We start from the raw sequence: 22,064 nt of genomic DNA, 5'->3' as shown, positions 1-22,064 counted from the left end.
AATATGAAACTGCAGCAGTTTCATTCATCAAGTTTTCAAGATTTTTATTCACATTCCGCAAAGCCTCAATATTTTTGGCCAAAAACGAAACGTATAGGTCTGAAGCATTTTTTATTCAAACGAGAATAGTTTTTCATTTCCAAAGGAAGAACTATGCGGGTCTGACCCAATTTCACGTCTCGTATCGTACCTGCCCAAACTGAGACTGAGAACTGAGTAATTTTCGTATAGTTTTGTCTGTAACTTTAACATAAGCTATACCTAAGCAGACGCATGAAAGTAAAATAATGTTAGTCAAGACAATATACTTATCGGGACTAATATTATAAAACTGGAAATATTTATGTACACAGTAATCTCTTGAAAATTTTTTTCAGTATGGCCTCGGCCTCGAATTTTGCGGGTAGCGGGGCGGCAGCGGCGGCGGCGCGGGAGCGGCAGGATCTTACGCGTATAATCAAATGGACCGGCCCTCGAATACAGCGGCGCGGGAGCGGCGCAACGAGCGGTGCACTCCAGTCAAGCGGTGACCGCCCGCGCCGCCGCCGCTGCCGCCCCGCTGCCCGCAAGATTCGAGGCCGAGGCCTTACAGATAGCTCATTTATTGAGGAAGGCTAAAGACTACTTTTTATCCGGATGCGCGAATAGTTCACATGAGATGCAGATGGCACCACAGGCGGAAGTTAATAACGTATGTATGTATATTAGTTAGTATAACTCTGTAACACGAAGCCTAAGTTTACCATCAGTAGTACTAATTGCTTGTACTTGCAACACAAGTCCTTCAAACTATGACGGATATGCAGCGAATTGGCGTCCATGACCGAAATGCGTGATACGCCAAATTAGGCCTTATTGTCTACCCGGGTGGACGCTCGGTATTATTATGTATCTGTGTCATGGTGGTGAATTAGTTAGTTAGATGACGAACCTGTGGGTCATTGATTTGTTGGTATATCTGGATATACATAATAGCTTTTCTATGATCTCTTTGAATAAGTATTATCTACCTAAAATAGGAAATGTTCTACTATGAAGCATAATATAATGAATAGAGTACGACGTAATCACGTAAAATGTATAAAGAAAACTAAGATTTAATGAAGTAAGATTAAAATATTGATACACTATAACATATGTTTAATTTTCTTTCTTTAATTTTAACTTTGAAGATGATGTATGCATGATGTGTTCTCCTGTAATAATAATATGTTTGAACGTGAATCAAAATTTTCCAAAAGTGACATTTGTTACAAATCACACTTTTTTACACAACCAAATTTCTGAAAAATCAGCGTACACGTAAAACAAAATGACTAACGCAATATTTGACGGGAAGCACACAAATCAAATCGGTCGCGCGCTCGCAAATCACACAGTTATTATAAAAGGATATATAAATATGTCAGTTGTGCACTCATATATTTTCATACAGCCCGCTGACATTTGTTTCCGCGCTAATCCAGGAATGATATAGTTCATCAGCTGTTTTACTAATAAATTATGAAAGTTTAATAACACATAAATTCTAATATTTCATGGGCAATATTCGTTTATTTTGTTACCTTCTGAAAACTTTAGAGAAAATATTTCCTGTCGCATAACATTGTGTGAAGTACCGAAACACTTTTAGGAGCGCAGACAGCTCTCGATATGAAGACGTGGCTTACAGACTCAATTTCTATAGAGTAGGTACCCTTTTCATACCTAAAGCCTTGTCGCCTACCTAACCTACAATCAACAACAACAAATCGTAAACCCATGTTTAAGCAAATCAAATGATATATTGGAACTGAAACCAAATGCCAATATTATTAATTAAACCAAAACATGTATGTGTCGTCGTTAAGCAAACGCGCAGTTTACCCTGGCACCACCTTCTCATTTAGGATTACCTATTGAGTCGTCACCTTAATGCCGAGTCAAGACGACATTCGCATACAAACTACAGTAAATGGGAAACCTCGATTACTAGGGATTGGAAGATTCTATCGATGTAGCTAATTCCGTATCGATTCTCGATTTTTGGTGAGCGGTTAGTGGAATCGTTTTCAGATAGGTTTTACTGTGAAGTAAAGTGTCTTTTCGATGCATTTTAAAACGTTTAGAAGTACCTTGAAGTAAGGAAGAAAACTGAAATGGGCGTGTCTTTAACCGTTTTATTTACCTACATTACCTATATTTATCACATAATATGTCCATATCCACGTTCACAATAACTTATTATGAATACGAATAAGCTGGACAGCAAACCGCGAAGCCACAATGACTACACAGCCAGTTCAACCACACTTTTACAATTTAAAAGGCTATTGTGAAAAATGGCCGCCGTATTTTATTCCGGCCAGTTAACTTGTGTAACTGTGATGATAAATTGCTAGTAAACCACATATTTCGCTTTCATATTGTCACAAAAACAATTTCGGATTAAGTCATTAAATAATTGTTACACGGATTTTACTGAGATTGAATCATATGTGTACTAAAAGACTTGATTGTAATTTAACACAAACAGAAGCTAATTAAATTACAAAATTATTTGTAGCAATAAAATTACCCATCGTAATATTATATCGATAAGTGTCACATCGAACACATCCCTAACGTAACGAAACAACGAAGTTCTGCATATTGCGGCTTATAATATTGTAACTCAAATATGATGATTAATACACTAGGCACAAATACAAAATAATTATAATATTATCAACATTCACAGTACTTCCGGCACTAAGTTGTTACAGGAAGAGTCGTCTATAAAGTATAAATAAATAAATATCGCAACACCTTTACACATAGTCGGTTAGCCCCATAATAAGCTATTTATTAACTTGTGTTAAGGGTGCTAGCTTTGAACTACTACTGGCTTCCCGTGCTAAGCTATTCCATGCAATGATGTAAGCAAAAAAAACTAGCGGCTGTGGGCTTTGGCCTGTGTGTGCTGAGCCTAACAACTGATAACCTTTTCCGTTGGTCATCAATGATTCGGTGACAAGTTCATCCCTTATAAAGAAAACGTATCATTCTAAATCTCATTCCTCTGTTGGTCGTCTTAGTTGTAAGACATTTTTCTAATTCGATTGCTGTGAACTGAATCTCCTTTAATACGTCTTGTACTTGAAGGTAAGGTTTTTATTTATTTAATAGTTTAAAGTAATATAGTTAATTCTTGTCTTCTCATAATGGCATGATACCTTGTTTTTTTTTTTTTTTTTTAATATGACCTAAATTGCATAAAATCATGAATCGTGTGTGTGAATAAGTGCAAACTCTTTAACTGTGTGTGTATAGATTATTGGACTGAAGAGTTTGTTTGTTACCTTGGACACGCTAATCGCAAAAACTACTTACCGTCAGTTGCACAAAGCTCCATTAAAATTAAAGTTTCATTAAATCTATTCTTAACTATTTTTATCTTCTTGACAAAGAAAGAGTTAGCAATAGATTTAAAGAAGCATTAACTTTAATGAAACTTTGTTAATCTGATGCACATGAAACCGCCGGAAACAGCCACATACCTAGCGACGTTCTTTGTGGTAATAAAGTTTGACTTGACTCAGTAACTAGCTTCCGTCAGCGGTTCACACGCATTTCGGAGGAACTACTCCTTGAGCCGGGGTAAAAAGTTGCCTATAAAAAGTACCTTCCTTGATAAAGGAGTTATCTTACGCAATGCAATCATTTAAATGAACCCAGTAGTTTCTGAAATAAGCGCATTCAAGCATTTATTATACATTCATTCAAAAGGTAAACAAAAAATTCAGCTTTATAATATTCTCTAGTAGGTAGGTATAGATATATTTTATCACAAAACGATTTGGGACTGTCCGCGATAACAAAAGTTTACAAACATAAGCATATATAATAGTTTTTCGCATACTACGGTACTAGGTCTGGCGAGATAAGAGAAACATTTGATTAGCAGACCATTGAAAAAAACATATTTGATGGGTGCCCGAAAACACAATGTAAAATCACACAATCAAGCAGGATACATACATTATTCGTAGACAATAGTACTTAACTAAAATATTATGACTGTTCTCACTGCAAAAGTGAGCTTTGTTTGTGACACTTTCACGCTAAAACTGCGACACATATTAAGGAAGAAGGCATGGAGGTACCCTGGAGATGGAAATGGATTAACCTAATATATGTATAGCTGTCTGTACCTAAGTGTCTGGTTGTCACTGAAAAATAAACTGAATATTTTTTGAGTCGTCTGTACACACCATCTCTTCATAGTCCGCTTGGCAGTTTTTCTTTTTCTTTTTCAAATACACCAGATAGGAAAGGTAACACAACATAAGTACCAGGAGTCCAAGCTGGATGAAAGTTCAGTCAAACTATTCATTTTGTCCACAGTTGCTGCCAAAATGTTCAAGCTACTACCACTACTGATCATCATAGCTGGAACGTGCATCATGCTGAACAATGCTTTACCTCCCGTGGTGACCCTGCTCTGGCAAGGAGCTGCCAGGGCCCCCATATCAATAGTAAGGCTAGGAATCACTCTAGCCACGTGGTCAATTCCCTGTGACGTCTCCAAAGCCCCTGATGACTTCAGCTTCTCAAGTGCGCAAGAGTGCATAGACCGTTGTCCAGGACATTGTGCTAGCTTTATGAACTGTAATGCAACTTGTATAATGGGCAATCGGTGCGTGTGCGCAGCGTCGCGTTATTGTTTCATGAATTGGGATAAAACATATCCTAATGGGTCTTATGTGTTTGATGATTGTTATGACTTGGATAAGGAAATTCCACAGTAAAAGGAATGTTATTTATTTTTTAATAAATAAATAACTTTATGAAAAATATGTTTTCTTTTAATCCTAGAATCTTATATTATCTACAATTTAATATTTGCTCTGCTTGGGTAACCAAATTAAAACTGTAACCTTAAATGTAATTAATCAGCATTTTATTACGAGACCATAGTATCTTTACTTACTTCTTAATTAGACATGAAGTTCTATTTGAAACATTTGTTATTTTACCTACTGCAGCAGATGCGTTAGTATTTGTCTACAAACAAGAATATTTACCCGACACTGAACAGTAACGACTGGGCGGATTAGCGATGACAGATCGACGAACTTGGGCCGGCATCAAAAACAACATAAAACATATGTTGATAATAATATATTTCAATGTCTATTTTATTGCAAGCTGCTACATGTAGGAGACACTAATAAAATATACAAGAGAGACAGTTTGTCATAATATGGTTTATTTTAGTTCTGAAGTATATTGAAACATGCTTTCACAACAGCGGATTTTACGCTTGACATAAAACCTGTCAGTTTTACGTGTCATCATACTCTTCTCAATTGTTTTAAACCACCAAAAACGACAACTTAAAAACTATGAACACATAGACAATACTCACAAAGACTGCATTTGTACTTTGAAATTATACATATAGACGTACCTATATATCGGGTGTGTCGTTCATAATCACATTAAATCATATCGCATATACTTTATATCATGTGTAAAGCAGAGATAAAGTGAGGAGTATCAAATGTTTTGATCAGTTGACAGCTGTCAGTTTTCAAGGGAGAATTTCAGTTGTTTGTAATGACTGACTTTTATATGGTGTTCTAATTTTTGCACATTTTTATTCCATTTACTTTGTTTGAAAAAAACATTTTCTTATTTTTACGTATTTTTCTTTTATCTTTGTGTTAATCGACATATATTAACCAGTATATTAACGCATTTCATTTAATGTGATTATGAACGACACACCCGATATAATTCGCTATGTAGCTCAATTAAATTCAGTAAACGAAAATCCGTGCATTAGTACAAACTCATCCTATCTTTATGTGACACTCGAATGGCACAAACAGCGCTCTGTTTTGTTTCCTAAAGAAATAAACCCGGTGTATTCCCGACGTTTATTCAACACTTAATCCTAATGCCGACAGAATAAATACAATGAAACACATCTTAAATGCACCTGGCTAATACTAACGAGACGTAAAGCCATCAAACTGTTACCAAACCAATTTGCAATTTTGACTTGTGCCACTATAAAATCTACAAGCAATATATTCTAGTTCTCTATTTGTTTAACCCTGGTCTGGTCCACGTCTGTGAATTTCTTCTAAAAACTGTTTAACGTACCCATAGATCTTGCAAACGGGGTATTTATCAATCCAAACAGTTCCAATAATGTACGCGAATGTACAGTTTAACCGACATTTAGGAAAAGTGCGCCGAGTAACGGCGATGCAAAGCAGACGTATTTGAATTTATTGCGCTAACCATATAGTGATTATCATATAAAGTGATATGTTACGTCGTTCGAGGGTTATTATGCATGTTGACGAGCTATGGAAGATACCTGAGAGGGTCGGAAGGACCAGAAATTTGTAAGGGCATTTAGGAAAGGGTCAAAGCACTTAAGAGGTACTTGATATTTTACACAATGTAGATGAACTAATAACACGTTTAAATTAAGTACCACTAAAGCAGTCTAATTTAGTATTATGAAACGGGTCTAAAGTTATAAGAATTTGCTATCCTTAGTTTATTAAATCAGCTCTATAGATTACATACGTTAAAAAACGAACGTCTGTCATAAATAAGATAATCCGAACTAGTCAGAGAAAATCCTAAAATCATATTCCAAGTGATAAATATCACAGTGGTATGATAAACGAGCTGCAAATGCTTTCATCGGTGTCTTTAATCTAATCTGGGATTCAAATAAGAAATATGTCCAGAATTTATAATATCTCATTTCTCTTCTGTGAAGACCCTTTATCTTTCCTTTGATACGCAAAGAAGGAATGTGACTGGGAAAAGCATAATGCAACTTAGTTTTCTTTGATCCAGTTCTACAGGCGGATTGTTCGGTAGATTTAATTAAAAAACGTTGAAAAATTGCTGTTTTACATTTCAATTTCAACAGAGCAGTAATTTTCATAACCAAATAAACCAATCTATCAGTAAGGAAATCAATTATGAATTAACTAACCCAAACATTTTTCACATCCGTTTATAAAACGTTGATGTATTACCTAAAATCTATGCCAGTTACCCACAAGCTTTCAAATATCTGGTTAGCAACAATGCATCAACTACACAATTAGTTCGAGGCAGCCACATCTGCAGGCATCCTGCAACGTGTTTACATCAGCCGGGATAATCTGTGACGGATGTGGGAGACATAACTATGGTATTATTAAACCCGACACCAGTTATTGGCACAAAACACAGGTGAGACGCAAACCAAGGCGACAAACGACGTAAAAAAATAAACGACCGTTTCACAATACATCGCGGGCATCACAGACTTTTTATTCGTCTTCGCCGACGCAGACGAGTAATGGATTACGAAATGGATGGGAGAACTTCCTTTGTGGTCGTGGTACGTCAGTCTTAAAGATTATTACGACCGTACACCGACCTCGGAAACTGACGAATAAGACGTTTACAAATTCGCCGTTTTCTTTTTTGTGTTTGCGAAAATTAAACGTAGTTTTGCAGAGAAAGATGTCGGTGCGGTAATGTGCGGATATTTACGCGGGTGACTCTGCATTAGCAACAGATTTTTCCGGAATATGATTGATAATAGTCTGATCCGTTTGTGCGTCCAAACGCCTCTATCAAGGTCAAAGAATATTACATTGTTTGATGTTCCGAGAGAGATGTTACATTCGGAATAGATAATTTTCTAGAATTAAATAATATTTTACTTCATTATGTAGACACATAAATATTTTGTACTATTATCGGCTTATTAATAATGATCTGACTGGAAAAACATTCTCACACGATACACACGTCCCCAAAGAAAAATCTATTACGAAAATCTTTTAACAGCATTTAATAACCCAGACAGCACACAGGCCATTTATTTTCTTCACTAGACCGAACAAAAAAGACATCAATTTCATCCAAAATTAATTAGACTTAGATATCTTTCTATGAACATTTTTTAAATGTGCAAAGTTAGACAGATTTTATACAAGGTTTCGGTTATAATCCCTGAAGAGTCGACCAACTGGAAAATATAATTTGTTATTTTGTGCTAGGCATAAGCAATCTACTGGGACCTAAACAGTCCGAGAATAATACGCACGGTATTAATCAAGAAAATGTAAAATATATTTTGATGAGAAAAAAAGTTATTTTTTTTGGGTGAAACTGTTATATGCCGAAATCTGGTATTATAAGTAACATTGTAGAATGTTTTGCAATTTATTCATGGCTGAACGGATCTTGCTAAAACTTGGTGCTTAGTAGGTACAATATCATCAGCTCATGCTTCTGTCTGATTAAGTCTCTTCAGCTTATTTTAGATATTTGGATCGACTTTACGGGATGAGATTGGAAATCAAACAAGTGTTAATATTCCACCCCACACAAAAACACTTTGGTATAATTACTGGTATAATGGCTAACCTCTATATGCTATTCCTATCAAAGTATGATAATATTATGAACACAAACAACGTCTATCAATCATAGTTAATCCACTCGAAATTGCGCTGCCTCTAAATTATCTGTACAAAGTGAGAACTAGAGCTGCGAATACAGCAAAAAATATTTCAGTATAAAAGGGAAATAAAATCGCAGGTAGCCCAAAACCATTAGCCACCAATTTTCCCGGCGTACCTATTCTCGACGCGGTAAAAAAACCGTTCGCACGACGACTAAAGTATTGGAACGTACCTCGTTACTCCACTAGTACCTACTCCCATGTTTTGGTTATAGCTGAATATTTGAGAATTCCAACGCTTTTCAATATAGAGCTTTAGTCAGCAACGGATTTGAAGATTTGTATTCAGAATCAAACACGGATTAATTGAAAGCACGTTCTCTCTGAAGTTTGTAATATTTTCTCAAACCTCTGTTTAACGGAATATCTAAATCCTTACTTTGCTTTGATGTATAGAGAAACTAACGCAATAGCAACATAATTATCTGCAATTAAGATTAAACGTGACTGCAGTAATGACGATTCTGGGGCTGGTATCCTCGCTAAGCAACCGTCTATCTTAGTCGAAACTATTAAATTCTGTCATAAATATCATTTACGAGTGTAAAGAGCAGATATGCGTCTCGGAGGACCATTTGCGTACGTGTCGCTCGGAGTACGCAGCGTAACGCTAAGCGTATCTATCATTAGCGCACGCAACTGGTGTCACATAAACGTTGTGATTTAACTTTATATCTCTCGTAAATTCATATAATTACGAGTTTTGCCTCAAAATGTTTCTTCACTAAAGGAACACTTAGGGATGTTTCTTGGAATTACGAATGAGAAGCCATTCTGTGATGTAAAAGACTTTATAAATGGTGCAGACATTAACAAGTTTTGTGTAAGATATAATTCGACGGAAGACAAATCCCGAGCTGTTTGTGTCATTAATTAGTAAGTAATTAAAAGTAGAAGTAGCCTTCAAGAAAGAGCTTGTTTTAAATACTAGAGATAAGACGAGAAATTGGTTAAGAAAATAAATATTCTAGTCTCGCCTTTGTTGAAAAACGATCCAAGAAACAAAGTAGCTACTTAAACTAATAGAATTAAGGATAAGCCTCAGAAATATTCTTGTTGATTGTTTGTTGTAATTTAAAAAGAATGGATGGCGACTTATTTAACATCGTTTTAAACACATTGAAAAGATAAACCGGAGGTCAGGACGAAATCGTGATAATCGTTTACTTTACCAAGAGCAAAAAGACGAAATTAAGACACTAAATTACCCAACAGCAAACACTAATTGGTTGTAATTATAACAAAGTAAGGTTTAAGATTGTGGAGTTACGACTTGGCATAACTGCCGATATTAAATGTACTATAAACTAACAATCGGCTCGGTACTAAATTATTTATAACAAAGTATTAGAATTGGTTCAACTGGTAATTGAGCAAGCGATACTTTGGAAATACGCTATTTTGAATAATTTCGATTATTGCTAAATTGACCGTGTGTTTATCGATTACGATTCATTTGGGTTTCCAATATTAGGAATAATTTATCGGAACAATAACGAGGTTTTATTCGAATAGGGTAAAAACGCTTTTTTTATGGGTTAGCATCTTTTAGACTCTTCTTTTGGGTGTCATTTTATATTGGTTTCCTGCATTTATATTATTTAGTCAGTTTTATTTCATATGTATAGATTTGCTGTAATGCTTAATTGCTTCAATGCATGAAACATGTATGAAAGACTGATATTGTTAATTCACAAAGTATATTGAAATACTTGATAAGCTTTCCTATATCAAATAGTAGATAGGTACATGTTTTTAAACATACAGTTATCTATTACTGTCTTTGAACGTTACTCACGATACCCTCGGGAGAAGATGCGAGTGGCTCCACTATACTTCCAAGAAACTTCCTAATGGCACGTTTTCTAATGTTTTCCTAACGATCTTGGGTTAAAATATTGGTTAAAAATAAGATAAATACACGCATATTAGGTGTTTGTCGACATAAACATTCAATTCTTAATTTTCTGCATACAACGCTCTGTATTGCGTACATGTAAAATGAAGAAATAAGAGCGAAGTTTGTCACCTTTATATATAATATTTAAGGGGAAGATCGCCAGTAAAAGCTTAATTAATAGGAAACACGAGTACCGAAGGTAATCTTTGGTTATGATACCCAAAAAACTATTAAGTAATGTGTTTCTTATGTACAACAGATAAAAACATTAAATGCCCGCCTACTTACATGGAGTAATCGTGAGTAATCACAACATTAACAGTTACACCCCCACAGCGGTTTAGACATAGTTTAGATTCTCTTCTTGTTTGTACACTCGTTGAAAGCACATGGCAGCCATTTTTATTACTTTCAACGAATTTATACCCGATTAATTGTATGCTAATTGAAACTCTAACAATTTATCGCAACAAAATAATAAGCGTAACATTTTGAATCATATCCCTCTTGAAAAACTTTATAACTTTTACTAACTTTTTAACTTTAACTTTTTAACTTTTTAACTTTAGCGACTACTTTTTTTTTTTATTAAATTTTAATAATTACATAGGTGTGTTTCTTAAGTCTAAACGCGCCAAACTTTTACGTTTGATGACGAGATATGCTCTTGTTCTTAACAATGAACCACCTTTGTACAGAATTTATACTTGTTTCTCACGGGTTCACCCGCGTTCCGAGGGAACTTTACTCGCAACCCGGATAAATACTAGTCCATCTCTAAAGCTTCACCTATGTCTGTGCCAAATGTAATCTCAATCGATTCAGCTGTTTTAGCGTAATTGCACAGTCACTCATAACATCCGAACGGAGTCTTCAGAATCTCAATGTTTTTAGCAATTACATAATACAACTAAAAAAGTGCCCTTGAAAAAATAATTAATGACAGTTTTTAATGAGCGCGACCTTCGCAACACTTCGCCATGTCAATCAAAATGACAACTGCGGCTTTTATTGTCCACAGACTATAAATCAAAAGTTGGCGCTGTCCATAGATATAATATTACTAAACAAGATTGCGCACGCTCAAAATATATATTTACGAAAATGAACTCTATTCTAACGCAATAAGGTACTAAATTGGTTGCATAATACACAGAGGCAAATCCGAGCCGAGAGGGATAGTTCGAACGGAGGCTGTTTGTCTCTTTCTAACACCTTGCCAGCATAAAAAAATGTTGTGATCAAAAGTTTTGTCTTCCCAAAAACAATTGAATCACTTATATTTTTATCTTATTTTAACAATTGTAAGTCAACAAATTAATAACAATCTCATTAATTTATTCGTATTTATTATTAAAACATAAACAACATAAATTTTTATTTTGCTTTTTTTTTATTTTCTAGCGGTAACCCTGAACATTCTTGGCGCGTAATCAGCATTTAAAATTTTGTTTATATTTTTTTGTATTAAATCAATTTAAACTATTAAAATGGTGAAAAAGTGTTGCGTTTCTACTTGCAAAAGTGAATCCTATGGTGGTTGCAATATATCGTTCCACAGGTTGGCTAATAATAAAATTTTCGTAAACCAAACAACTTGGGTGCCCATGAATTCTTGTAACTAGTCAAAATATGGGTGATGGATTTTAAAACTGTTGTACTATTGTTATAGCTTCCCAAAAAATGAAGAAAGGCGACATAAATGGCTCAGCAGTCTATATATGAAGTAGAAATACAAAAAAAAAACAGTCTTCACTTCGAATCTTCCTGCTTTTATACTGCTAATTTCCGCTAATTATTAAAAGCCTTTATTAGTATCTTAAGGTCACAAACTGCGTAAGTTAAAACTTCAATACTAATCTGTGTTTAATAATCTTAGCAAATTCGGATTTGTCTCACATAGCTTAATCTCATAGTCACCCTATTAGAAAGGGACAGACAGCCTCCGTACTAACTGTTTCACTCGGCTCGTTTTTTGGGTTTATATGCGCAGTCCTGTTTACTAATATTATGTCTATGGCGCTGTCAAAAATTGTAAGGGTGAAGTTTGACATTTGAGAGGCAACGGAATTATGTTTTCAGCCTGTATACAAGGTGTTACAAAAATAGCGAGTAGACAATGTCTTTATTATAGCGTGGCGTTCCGCTCATAAAATATTACGATATTTTTGGGTAACGAGGCAAATCAAACATTAGTACCACAGTTACTGAATGCGGTGACAACCGCGTCTCGTGGGGACTTATTCGCACACCCGTCTAAAAACTTTCCTCCCTACATACTCTATCTAATAGTGCGTCAATTTTTCAAATTGCTCTAGTACTCTCTGGATCACCGCTTTCATACATCAAACTGTCAGCTTCATTAAATTAGTAACTATATATAGATTTTAAATGGTCACTACACAAAGGACCATTTAGCCCCACATATATAACTTTAACTTGTACATTGGAGCTAAAATAACACAGTTACGTTAAAGACTAGCTTGTAAGGCGGAACTATTTAATTGCGTACACGTAAGTTCAGTGGCTTTCGAATTATTGAAGTTAGACCGACTCCAGTAGCGTATGCCACTAATTCCTCCTCTGGGAAAACGTAGCATTAATACCTTCTACTTCGTCGGTTAGTTATAGGTCAATAACTTGAGTTAGCTGTGTTAGTGGCGATTTTTATTTTTCTATTTTCTACTGTAGACTTTTATACTCGTCTAATCTATATTTTTAAGACTTCTGTTAGCTGGTCAGTTGTTAAGACACATAAGGACAAGAAGGCAGTAAAGATTTGATAAATATAATTTAAAAAATGTAGTTATCCACAAAATGCAAGACTAAATATTCCTGTATGTCCATTCAGGAGCCTGTCGCTGACCAATGTTCCGAAATTAGACTCGAATATTATGTACTTTTAAAATGTATTTTAAGGAAATCCAGCATTCAGGTATTTAGCCGTCATAATTGTCTAGAACAAAATCTGCATTTCCAGTTAAAACAATATACCATCGCATACTTAATATTAAGAAACTCAATCGATCAGTCCCAAGGCCGTCTCTATACATCTCAGACAATACTTTAATCCCGCAATACGTCCAAACTACAGTTATTATTACGTACATATTGTAAAATTAAATCATTCAGCTTTGATGTAAACGTCACCTGCGCCCACGCACGTCGTTAACGTTTCATACGATTGTGACGTCATCGCACGGAATACGCGATCGATAAAATGGATCTACAATGCGAATTTTCTTTGTGTACAGCGATGTCTTAAAAATGTTCGAGTACAAAGTTTTTCTAAGCCGCAAAAAGATTGTTCGTGGAAGTATCTTTTTCCGCCATTACGTCAATAATAGGATTCTCTGTTCTTTCCTAAAGAATCTGCTATGATTTTCCAGGTAAAGCCAATGTCTTTGTAAGTATAAGATTTTTCGTCAATTATGTAAAGGAATTGGTGCTTATTTTACCTATATCAAAAACTTTTTTACAAAAAAATTAAACCGACTTCCAAAAACACTGAAAAGCATAAAAAAAAACTAATTTTAGGTGCATCGGCCTAGAAGTCGGTGTCTAATGGATGTTACTAAGTTAATTTTGCCACCGACTTCTAGGCCGATGCACCTAAAATTAGTTTTTTTTTATGCTTTTCAGTGTTTTTGGAAGTCGGTTTATTTTTTTTGTAAAAAAGTTTTTTTCATCCCACCATCTCGGAAAGAGTACTTTTACTCTTTGATATCTGAGCGCAAAAGCCGTTTTTATCCTCTAGAGCGGCAAAGTGATTTGAATTTAGAACATCGTGTGCAATACTCCATTTGTGACAATCTTGATAAGACTTTTCAAACAAATACATATTAAACAAATAAATTACTGCTCAAAATAATTATTCAATTAATTAAGTAATTTTTATTATTGTTTTTACATAGATTCTTAACCTCGTTTCATTTATAAACTGAGTTTTCAAATAAATGAACTTTAATAGGTACTTCTCTTTAATTTGATACTCATATGTACGCGCCATTTTGTTTTTTTTGCATAAGTAATTTCCTCGAGGAGGTGGGATGAAAAGTTACGTGTTGCACTCGAGTGCAAAGATTTTTCACCTTGTGCTCTTTTGATTCCCTCGCTATCGCTCAGGATTCCAATTATTGAAACACTCGCTACGCTCGTGTTTCAATTTTAGAATCCTTCGCTTGCTCGGTCATCAAAATTGCCCGCGGTTAAAAAGCAACTTTGCACTCTTGTATAACAAATAACTATTATTTAAAGCTTTTCAGTGATACGAATAGTTGTCACTATCCATATAAGTGGAAAGTTCTCATCAATACAAAGAATATAAGCCCAAACACGAGGTAGTTTACATATTCAGTTGTCGAGTTCCCTCGACCCTCTCTGGTCTTCATCATCAGGTCAGCTCCAAACCTTCGCTGTTGAATAGTGCTTTCAGGTATACACCTGAGTGTCAAGTTTTTACCCTATGTATGCCTACAACTTTCGAAGGTTGCCCTCGATTTCTCAGGGTTTCCATCATCAGATCCTAACCTGATGACTATGGGACCAACTGGCAGCTATTTCGCGTCGAAAAAAAAAGAATCACGTAAATCGGTCAATAAACCTCGGAGTAATCGCTGTACATGCATAGAAAAAAAAAAAACATACCGGCCGAATTGAGAACCTCCTCCTTTTTGGGAAGTCGGTTAAAAATAACTTTTCTATTATTAGGATAAATTGGAAATAAACTATTCTATGTCCGTGTATACCAACTGCCAAATAAGTCAGTATTATAAATGCCCCTAATTAACTAGCTCACATTAAATACGAGCTGTTCCCCTTCCCTGAAGTCGCAACTAAACTAAATGTATCCAAAGTAACAATGACGTATGCTTACGTTGCACGATGTAATAAAACATGTATGTGGAAACCAGGGATTTATTCCGGACCATGGAGAACAAAATGACTAGCGGAGATGTCAAAACGGACAATCTCCAAGAAAGTAGTGCCCCTAAACGCAGGTGTTTAAGGGACGAGGAGCTAACTCCGCCCTTACTTTACACGCCTTTTATGAAACCATAGCCCATAACTTTCAAAACAATACATCATTTTTTGACAAATTGGTTTTGATTTGACAGGGATCCCGAACGTCTCGCTAATTCTAGTAACTGATCACGCCTATAATACGTTGCTTGACCTACAAGAAGGCGCCTGACCTACCTTGCTAGTGGCACCTCCGCTCATCCTTCCTCCGTGTTCTGGACCCATAATTCACGGGTCTTTTGGCAATAAATGGTAGCGCCACTTAGGACCAACACCTAGTTATGTGGACGGAATGGAATGTGGGAACTGTTAGGTCATTATGAGAGGTTTTGATTGGTATTGAATAATGGAACGGTCTTCTTGTTGAAATGCGTTCAAGTAGATTGCGGTTTGTTGAAAACAGTAACAGTACGAGGGTAAGTAAATGTTGATAGATACAGTCACAGTATAGAGTATTCTAGGGAAGACTTCCATTGAATTTTAGTGATGTAAGTAAGTACATTTGCTTAATAGGTATTGAAGTCTTTATAACGTTTAACTGATTTGTTAAGTGATTTTATTGTCTATGGCTGACTTACTTAAGACCTTTTCGAAACAATGCATTTTTTTATGGATCAGCACCACTTAACGAAAGTTTTGATTCGGAAACACTAACACAGTTCAGCTCTCACACTCGAAACGGGCAGACGTGTGTCGCATCGCGCTGTGTATATTGACGTTTTTGTGATTTGAACTACTGTGATTGGTTATTTGTGCTGTTTTCGATTCCTTGTTGCTCTTACTGTGTTGTTACCTGTGGTCGACGCCCACTGGGAGGAGTTAAAGTAAGACGGAACATTTTTGTCAGCTCCTACATAGAGTGGGTGTGCAAATTAATTTGACAAACTCATTCAATTAAAGAAAAAAGTTTTTGCGTTTGGCTGGGATCGAACCTGCGTCGTCGGGGCTCCGGGGCGGTGTGCGTCGGCGCTGGGCTAAGGAAGCATCTGCTCACATTGTCGAAATAGCCAAGCTCTATCGCCGGCGGGCGACGTCATTGGATTGATTTATTCATCGACTGTATTAAGTACTCAGAGTTGCAATGCCTCGCACTTTGCGGTCGCCCCCCCAAAGTTCTACCATAGCATTGCTTGAGACTCATTCAGAGCCTGATTTGTCGTCTGCGGCATCTGTTTCTGGAGTCAATATCGGTAATATACTGGAACATGTCACAACGCGGCAGAACAATAAACGCTTCAAATGTGACGATGACTGCGTGGAGACTGACACATTTGAGGATTTGAAGAATTTGTTGCAGTCATGGAAAAAAGACCAAGATGCTATGCTCAATAAAATAGTCGCAGATGTTGCTGAATTGAAAAAACAGAATCTCAGTATCCAGAGGTCTTATTCTGAGATTGAAAAATCAATTCAATTTTTCAACCTAAGTTATGAGGACATGAAAACTCGCCTGGAAAGCTTGGAAGTCGAACAAAAGAAGAGTGCTGAACGCTTGAATGACCTGACGAGTAGTACGAGTGCACAGGCTGTGGCTAAACTTGAGGCTAAGATAGAGACGATGGAGCAGCAGGCACGTTCATGTAATATTGAAATATGTAATTTACCAGAAAAGCGAAATGAAAATTTACTAGCCATCATGGATTCTATAGGCTCCGCTATTAATTTACCTGTGTCTCATAATGATATTATATCGATTCATAGAGTACCACATGGGCAACAACATGATAGAAAACCCAAAAATATTATTATAAAATTTAGAACACGTATAATACGTGATAACCTTCTTAGCGCCTATCGTCAGAAGAAGGGCCTAATGTCTGATCAGCTAGGAATATCCGGTGCCTCGGTACGCGTTTATTGTAATGAACATTTGACCTTACATAATAAGGCGTTTTTTCGAGAAGCCAAGCGGATTGCTAAAGAAGTCGGCTTTAAATACGTTTGGGTCAGAAACGGGACTGTACTTGTACGTGAGCGGGACGGACTGTCATCAATTGCTATTCGATCTGGGGATGATCTTAAAAGGATTGCTATTAGTGGGAAGAACTGCACTGAAAAATCAGATTGATAGCTACACTTATGATCACTCAGCTTGTTCGCGTATCTTTAATAAGCTTTCTGTTTATTGTTTTTATATATGTTTATTTGAAAAGTTTATATGTATAATTTATGAGTACATCAATTTTAAATGTTATATTTATCTATTACCCACTTGCTTGTGCCATTGCTTGTCATTGCTTAAACTCCAAATATTCTTACATTTTCTATTTCACGTGATACTGGATATTTATAGGTCGATTAAACATTTGTGTATAATATTAGAAACTATATTAAAGTACAAACATTGTAGTAAACTTAAACTAATTTGTAATTCTAGCTTATCTGCAACTTATTATATAATTACGATAGTTATCGGGTTCCAATATTATCTTCTGGGCAGAAATAGATATGCTATACTGATCTGTAATATTACGGTTATTTATGGCTACTAACAACATTACGTTTTACTATCAGAACTGTAGAGGTACCCGTACAAAGTTGCAAATGCTCTATATGAACATATTGAGTAACTCCTATGATGTTATTGTCCTGACTGAAACTTGGCTTATTCCTGACATTAGTGATAATGAATTTATTGATGATCGATATGTTGTTTTTAGATGTGATCGGGACCGTGTCGTGACGAACAAAAAGGACGGTGGCGGTGTTTTGATTGCTGTGCTTCGTGAATTGCGTGCAACAATTTTGACAGCTCAATTACTTAACTCTGAAATCGAACAAGTATTGGTACAGATTCCTGCCGCCCAGCGAAATACACGCCATATTATTGGTGTCGTGTATATACCCCCAGCGTCTAGTATAGAAATATATGAACAGTACTTAGACATGCTGCAAGGCCTAGCTAATAATCCTAATTGTAATTCATATCATTTCTTTGGTGACTATAACTTGCCTAATATTGACTGGGTGCAGCAGGGCAATCATGCCACTGCCCGACACACAGACTCTGCGGGACGTGTATTACTTAGTTTTATAAATATAATAAATGGTCTACAGTTCAACTACACAAAAAATAGTTTAGGTCGTGTGCTAGACTTGATTATCTCTAATGCAGACCCTCAAACGGTGCCTTGTAGTTTCCTGGTAAATCCCGATAGTCACCACCCTCCATTCTGTATATTAACCCAACTAAATGTGCAGTTCAAGCCGATGAAATGTAATCAGGTTCGCAGGTATAATTTTTACAAAGCAAACTATGATTGCATCATTCGGGACTTAGGGAACGTGGATTGGGACGTGTTACTCTCTCATCATTCATCTGAGTTGGCTGTTGATTGTTTTTATGAAACTATATACGGAGTTATTAGATCACATATTCCATTAACTTATTCTAAAAAATCAAAATTTCCGATTTGGTTTTCACCCTCTCTAATAAAAATATTTAAAACTAAGGAACATGCTTGGATTAAGTGGAAGAATTATGGTAATCACTCTGATTATGTGCGTTATTCAAACTATCGTAAACTGTGTCACAATGAGACCACAAAATGTTATAAGCGATATATGACATCGGTCGAGGATAGCATTCCAAAATCTATAAAGTACTTTTGGTCGTATGTCTCTTCCCAGAAAGGCAAAGCTAAGTATCCTGATAATATGCATTACAAAAATATTTCTTCTGATAACCCCAAGGGAATATGCAATCTGTTTTTAACTTTCTTTTCATCTGTGTACGAACCCTCTACTTTCGACCCAGACCAATGGCAACCGTCTAATTGCTATGAAGACAATTCGCCGTGCATCTCTGACATTTACTTGTCAAAGGAATCTATTTGTAAAGCATTAAAGTCGCTGGATTCTTCTAAAGGGGCTGGACCTGACGGCATACCACCTTCTTTCTTCATAAAAACATCCGACCAGTTATCCACTGCGTTACATATAATTTTTAATAAATGTTTGAAGGAAGGGGTCTTCCCTACTGTTTGGAAACAAGCCTCGATCGCCCCTGTATACAAGAGTGGCGATAAAAATAATGTAGAGAATTACCGACCCATTTCCATTCTTTCCACTTTGTCAAAGGTCTTTGAACGACTTGTACACAGTGCGCTATATCCTCATATCCGTCATCTTATTATACCTGAACAACATGGTTTCGTCAAACGTCGCTCTACTACCACTAATCTCATGAGTTTTGTGAACTATCTTTTTGAAAAAATGGATGGTCGGGTACAGGTTGACGCTGTTTACACAGATTTTCAGAAGGCCTTTGACAAGGTGGATCATGCTCTACTTATGGAAAAGATTGCATTTAATGGTATACGTGGCAATTTGCTTAGATGGTTTGCTTCATATATTTTCAATAGGACTCAAAAAATCGTTATTAATGGGCATGAATCAGACTCTATAGTAGTAAAATCCGGGGTTCCGCAGGGATCAGTATTAGGGCCTTTTCTCTTTGTATTGTTCATTAATGACATTAAACATTGCTTTGTTAACTCACATTTTTTGATGTATGCAGACGATATGAAAATATATAACACTTGCAAAAATATTCGTGACTGCTATGATTTGCAACAGGACCTTGATAGATTTTATGAATACTGCCTCAAAAATAAACTATTCCTTAGCCTTCCTAAATGTTTCAAAATTACATTTACAAAAAAAATTAATAAAATCAATTTTAATTATTCAATAAATAACATAAGTCTAAATGAAGTCCAATCCGTCCGCGACTTAGGTGTTACTCTTGACTGTCGTCTACATTTTGATACTCATATTGATAATATAGTGAAAAAAGCCTTTCGGATGTATGGACTGGTGATGAGATTTTCTTGTAACTTTGTACGACCATCTACATTCTTATTATTATATAAAACCCTGGTTCGCTCGCAATTAGAATACGCCGTTCAAATCTGGAATCCTTTATATGATAAGTACAAGGATAGGCTAGAAATTGTCCAAAAAAAGTATTTACGTACTATGAATTTTAAATGTTATCGTCCTAGAGCCTCCTATGAACAATTACTGACACGTTATAAAGTTCTTAGTTTGGAATCTAGACGGCTTCTTCTAGGTGTAATGATGCTATATGGCATATGCAACAATAGATTCGACTGTATTGATTTATCAAATAGTTTAAATTATACAGTACCTAGGTCCGTCATGCTTCGTGGGGTACGTGTGCCTCGACTATTCCACACAAATTCGTGCAGAACTAACGCTGGGGTACGCATGCCTCTCCGTCGCCTCGTTGACGCGTACAATACTCATTTTATGGAGCTTGACATTTTTACTCTTTCCAAAAATAGTTTTAAGGCAAAAGCAGTAGAGTTATTAACTACATAAGATATTTTAGTTTTTTTTACCTTTCTGTATCTGATCTTCATAACAGTCTTCAATTTAATTTTTTTTTGTGATGCACACTGTATGTTTGTTTTTTTCTACTGAATTTCTTTATTAATTCGTGGACAATAGTGTGGGTTACATGTATAATAACACTGTTTTGCATGCAATTATGTGTATTTTCGTAGAATAATATGTAAACATAAGGATCTGTTTGTATTAAGCTAAGCATGTAACTGTTTTTTGTCCCAAATAAATAAAATAAAATAAAATAATTCCGTCTTTATAAAGGCATACCTACCCACAGGACAGACCGACAGAACTTTGATGGAATGAATATCTCTCGATTTAACTAACTACACTCGTCTGTGCTGTCGAGGGGCTGATGGCTCGTTAAGTTAAGCTTCGTTTATTGTACGGGTAGTGGATGGATGACCAGCTATTCTGCTTTATAGCTTCCACTGTCATTGGGACGTCATTGGGGCACTTGCAACGATGTGGCGTCGACACATTTTTTCAACAAGGTTTGTTAAGAAAAGCATTCTCTTTCCATGGAAGGTGAAGTGGTATTTATTTATTGAGTGGTATGAAGGGAAACCTAGTAAGATGGGTATAGATAGAATATTACGAAAACGAAAACTTCCTTTGGTATTTAATATAACCATGAAACCAAAATGAACTTTTAATTAACCTAGGTATACAATTCCTTTACCAATATATTTTTTTACAAAGAAAAGGAACTTTAATTTGGCACAGGAAAATAAATTACAGCACCTATTACATATCAAAACTCACGCGAATAAAATGTGAAAACTACATTTAGAAGTTCTTTTCTGCTGAGAATCGTATTTAAATTCCCAAACTGCCTCTATTTTGACATCGTATATGATTTGTCTGACACATCATTGATATTTAACGGAAATCTTACGGAGTAGGCGCATATAAATAATAATAAAAAAATCTTGTTAACATTTTTGAACGCATATATCATATTCTAATGTTATTGAAATGTTAAAATAAACTAGACTTTTTTACGCAAAAATAATAAAAAAGAAAAGTTTGTTTAGAATTAATTTTCGCCGACGATGTGAATTCAGCCTTATAATTCATTTTCAAACAAGAACTGATATTAACAAAAGCAAAATAAAATGGGCGTTGCGTACGAGTTTTTGAATTTTGTAGGATTCCGTATTCAATTAGAAGGATATAGTATATTTAATGGGATGGATATTTAATAATATTTAATAGGTTCTTTAATAGTTTTCGTATAGGTATTGAAGCCGT

General features: G+C 35.6%; 2 protein-coding genes across 2 annotated transcripts in view; one reads left to right on the top strand and one right to left on the bottom strand.

Annotated features, from left to right (window-relative positions):
• Positions 1 to 22,064, bottom strand: part of LOC124639789 (potassium channel subfamily K member 15) — a 40,721-nt gene that overhangs the window by 17,671 nt on the left and 986 nt on the right. The window lies entirely within an intron of this gene.
• LOC124639790 lies at positions 16,138 to 17,577 on the top strand. The gene has a single exon (XM_047177258.1). It carries the CDS (start codon positions 16,519 to 16,521, stop codon positions 17,503 to 17,505), a length of 987 nt encoding a protein of 328 aa, XP_047033214.1. The 5' UTR covers positions 16,138 to 16,518; the 3' UTR covers positions 17,506 to 17,577.

Source organism: Helicoverpa zea, chromosome 19 (assembly GCF_022581195.2).
Source record: "Helicoverpa zea isolate HzStark_Cry1AcR chromosome 19, ilHelZeax1.1, whole genome shotgun sequence".
Classification (NCBI taxonomy): Eukaryota; Metazoa; Arthropoda; class Insecta; order Lepidoptera; family Noctuidae; genus Helicoverpa; species Helicoverpa zea.
This window is presented reverse-complemented; position numbering and strand designations above follow the sequence as displayed.

Bases quoted from the DNA above. Each gene is read 5' to 3' on its own strand.
- LOC124639790 (XM_047177258.1), top strand. From the start codon at position 16,519: ATGCCTCGCACTTTGCGGTCGCCCCCCCAAAGTTCTACCATAGCATTG.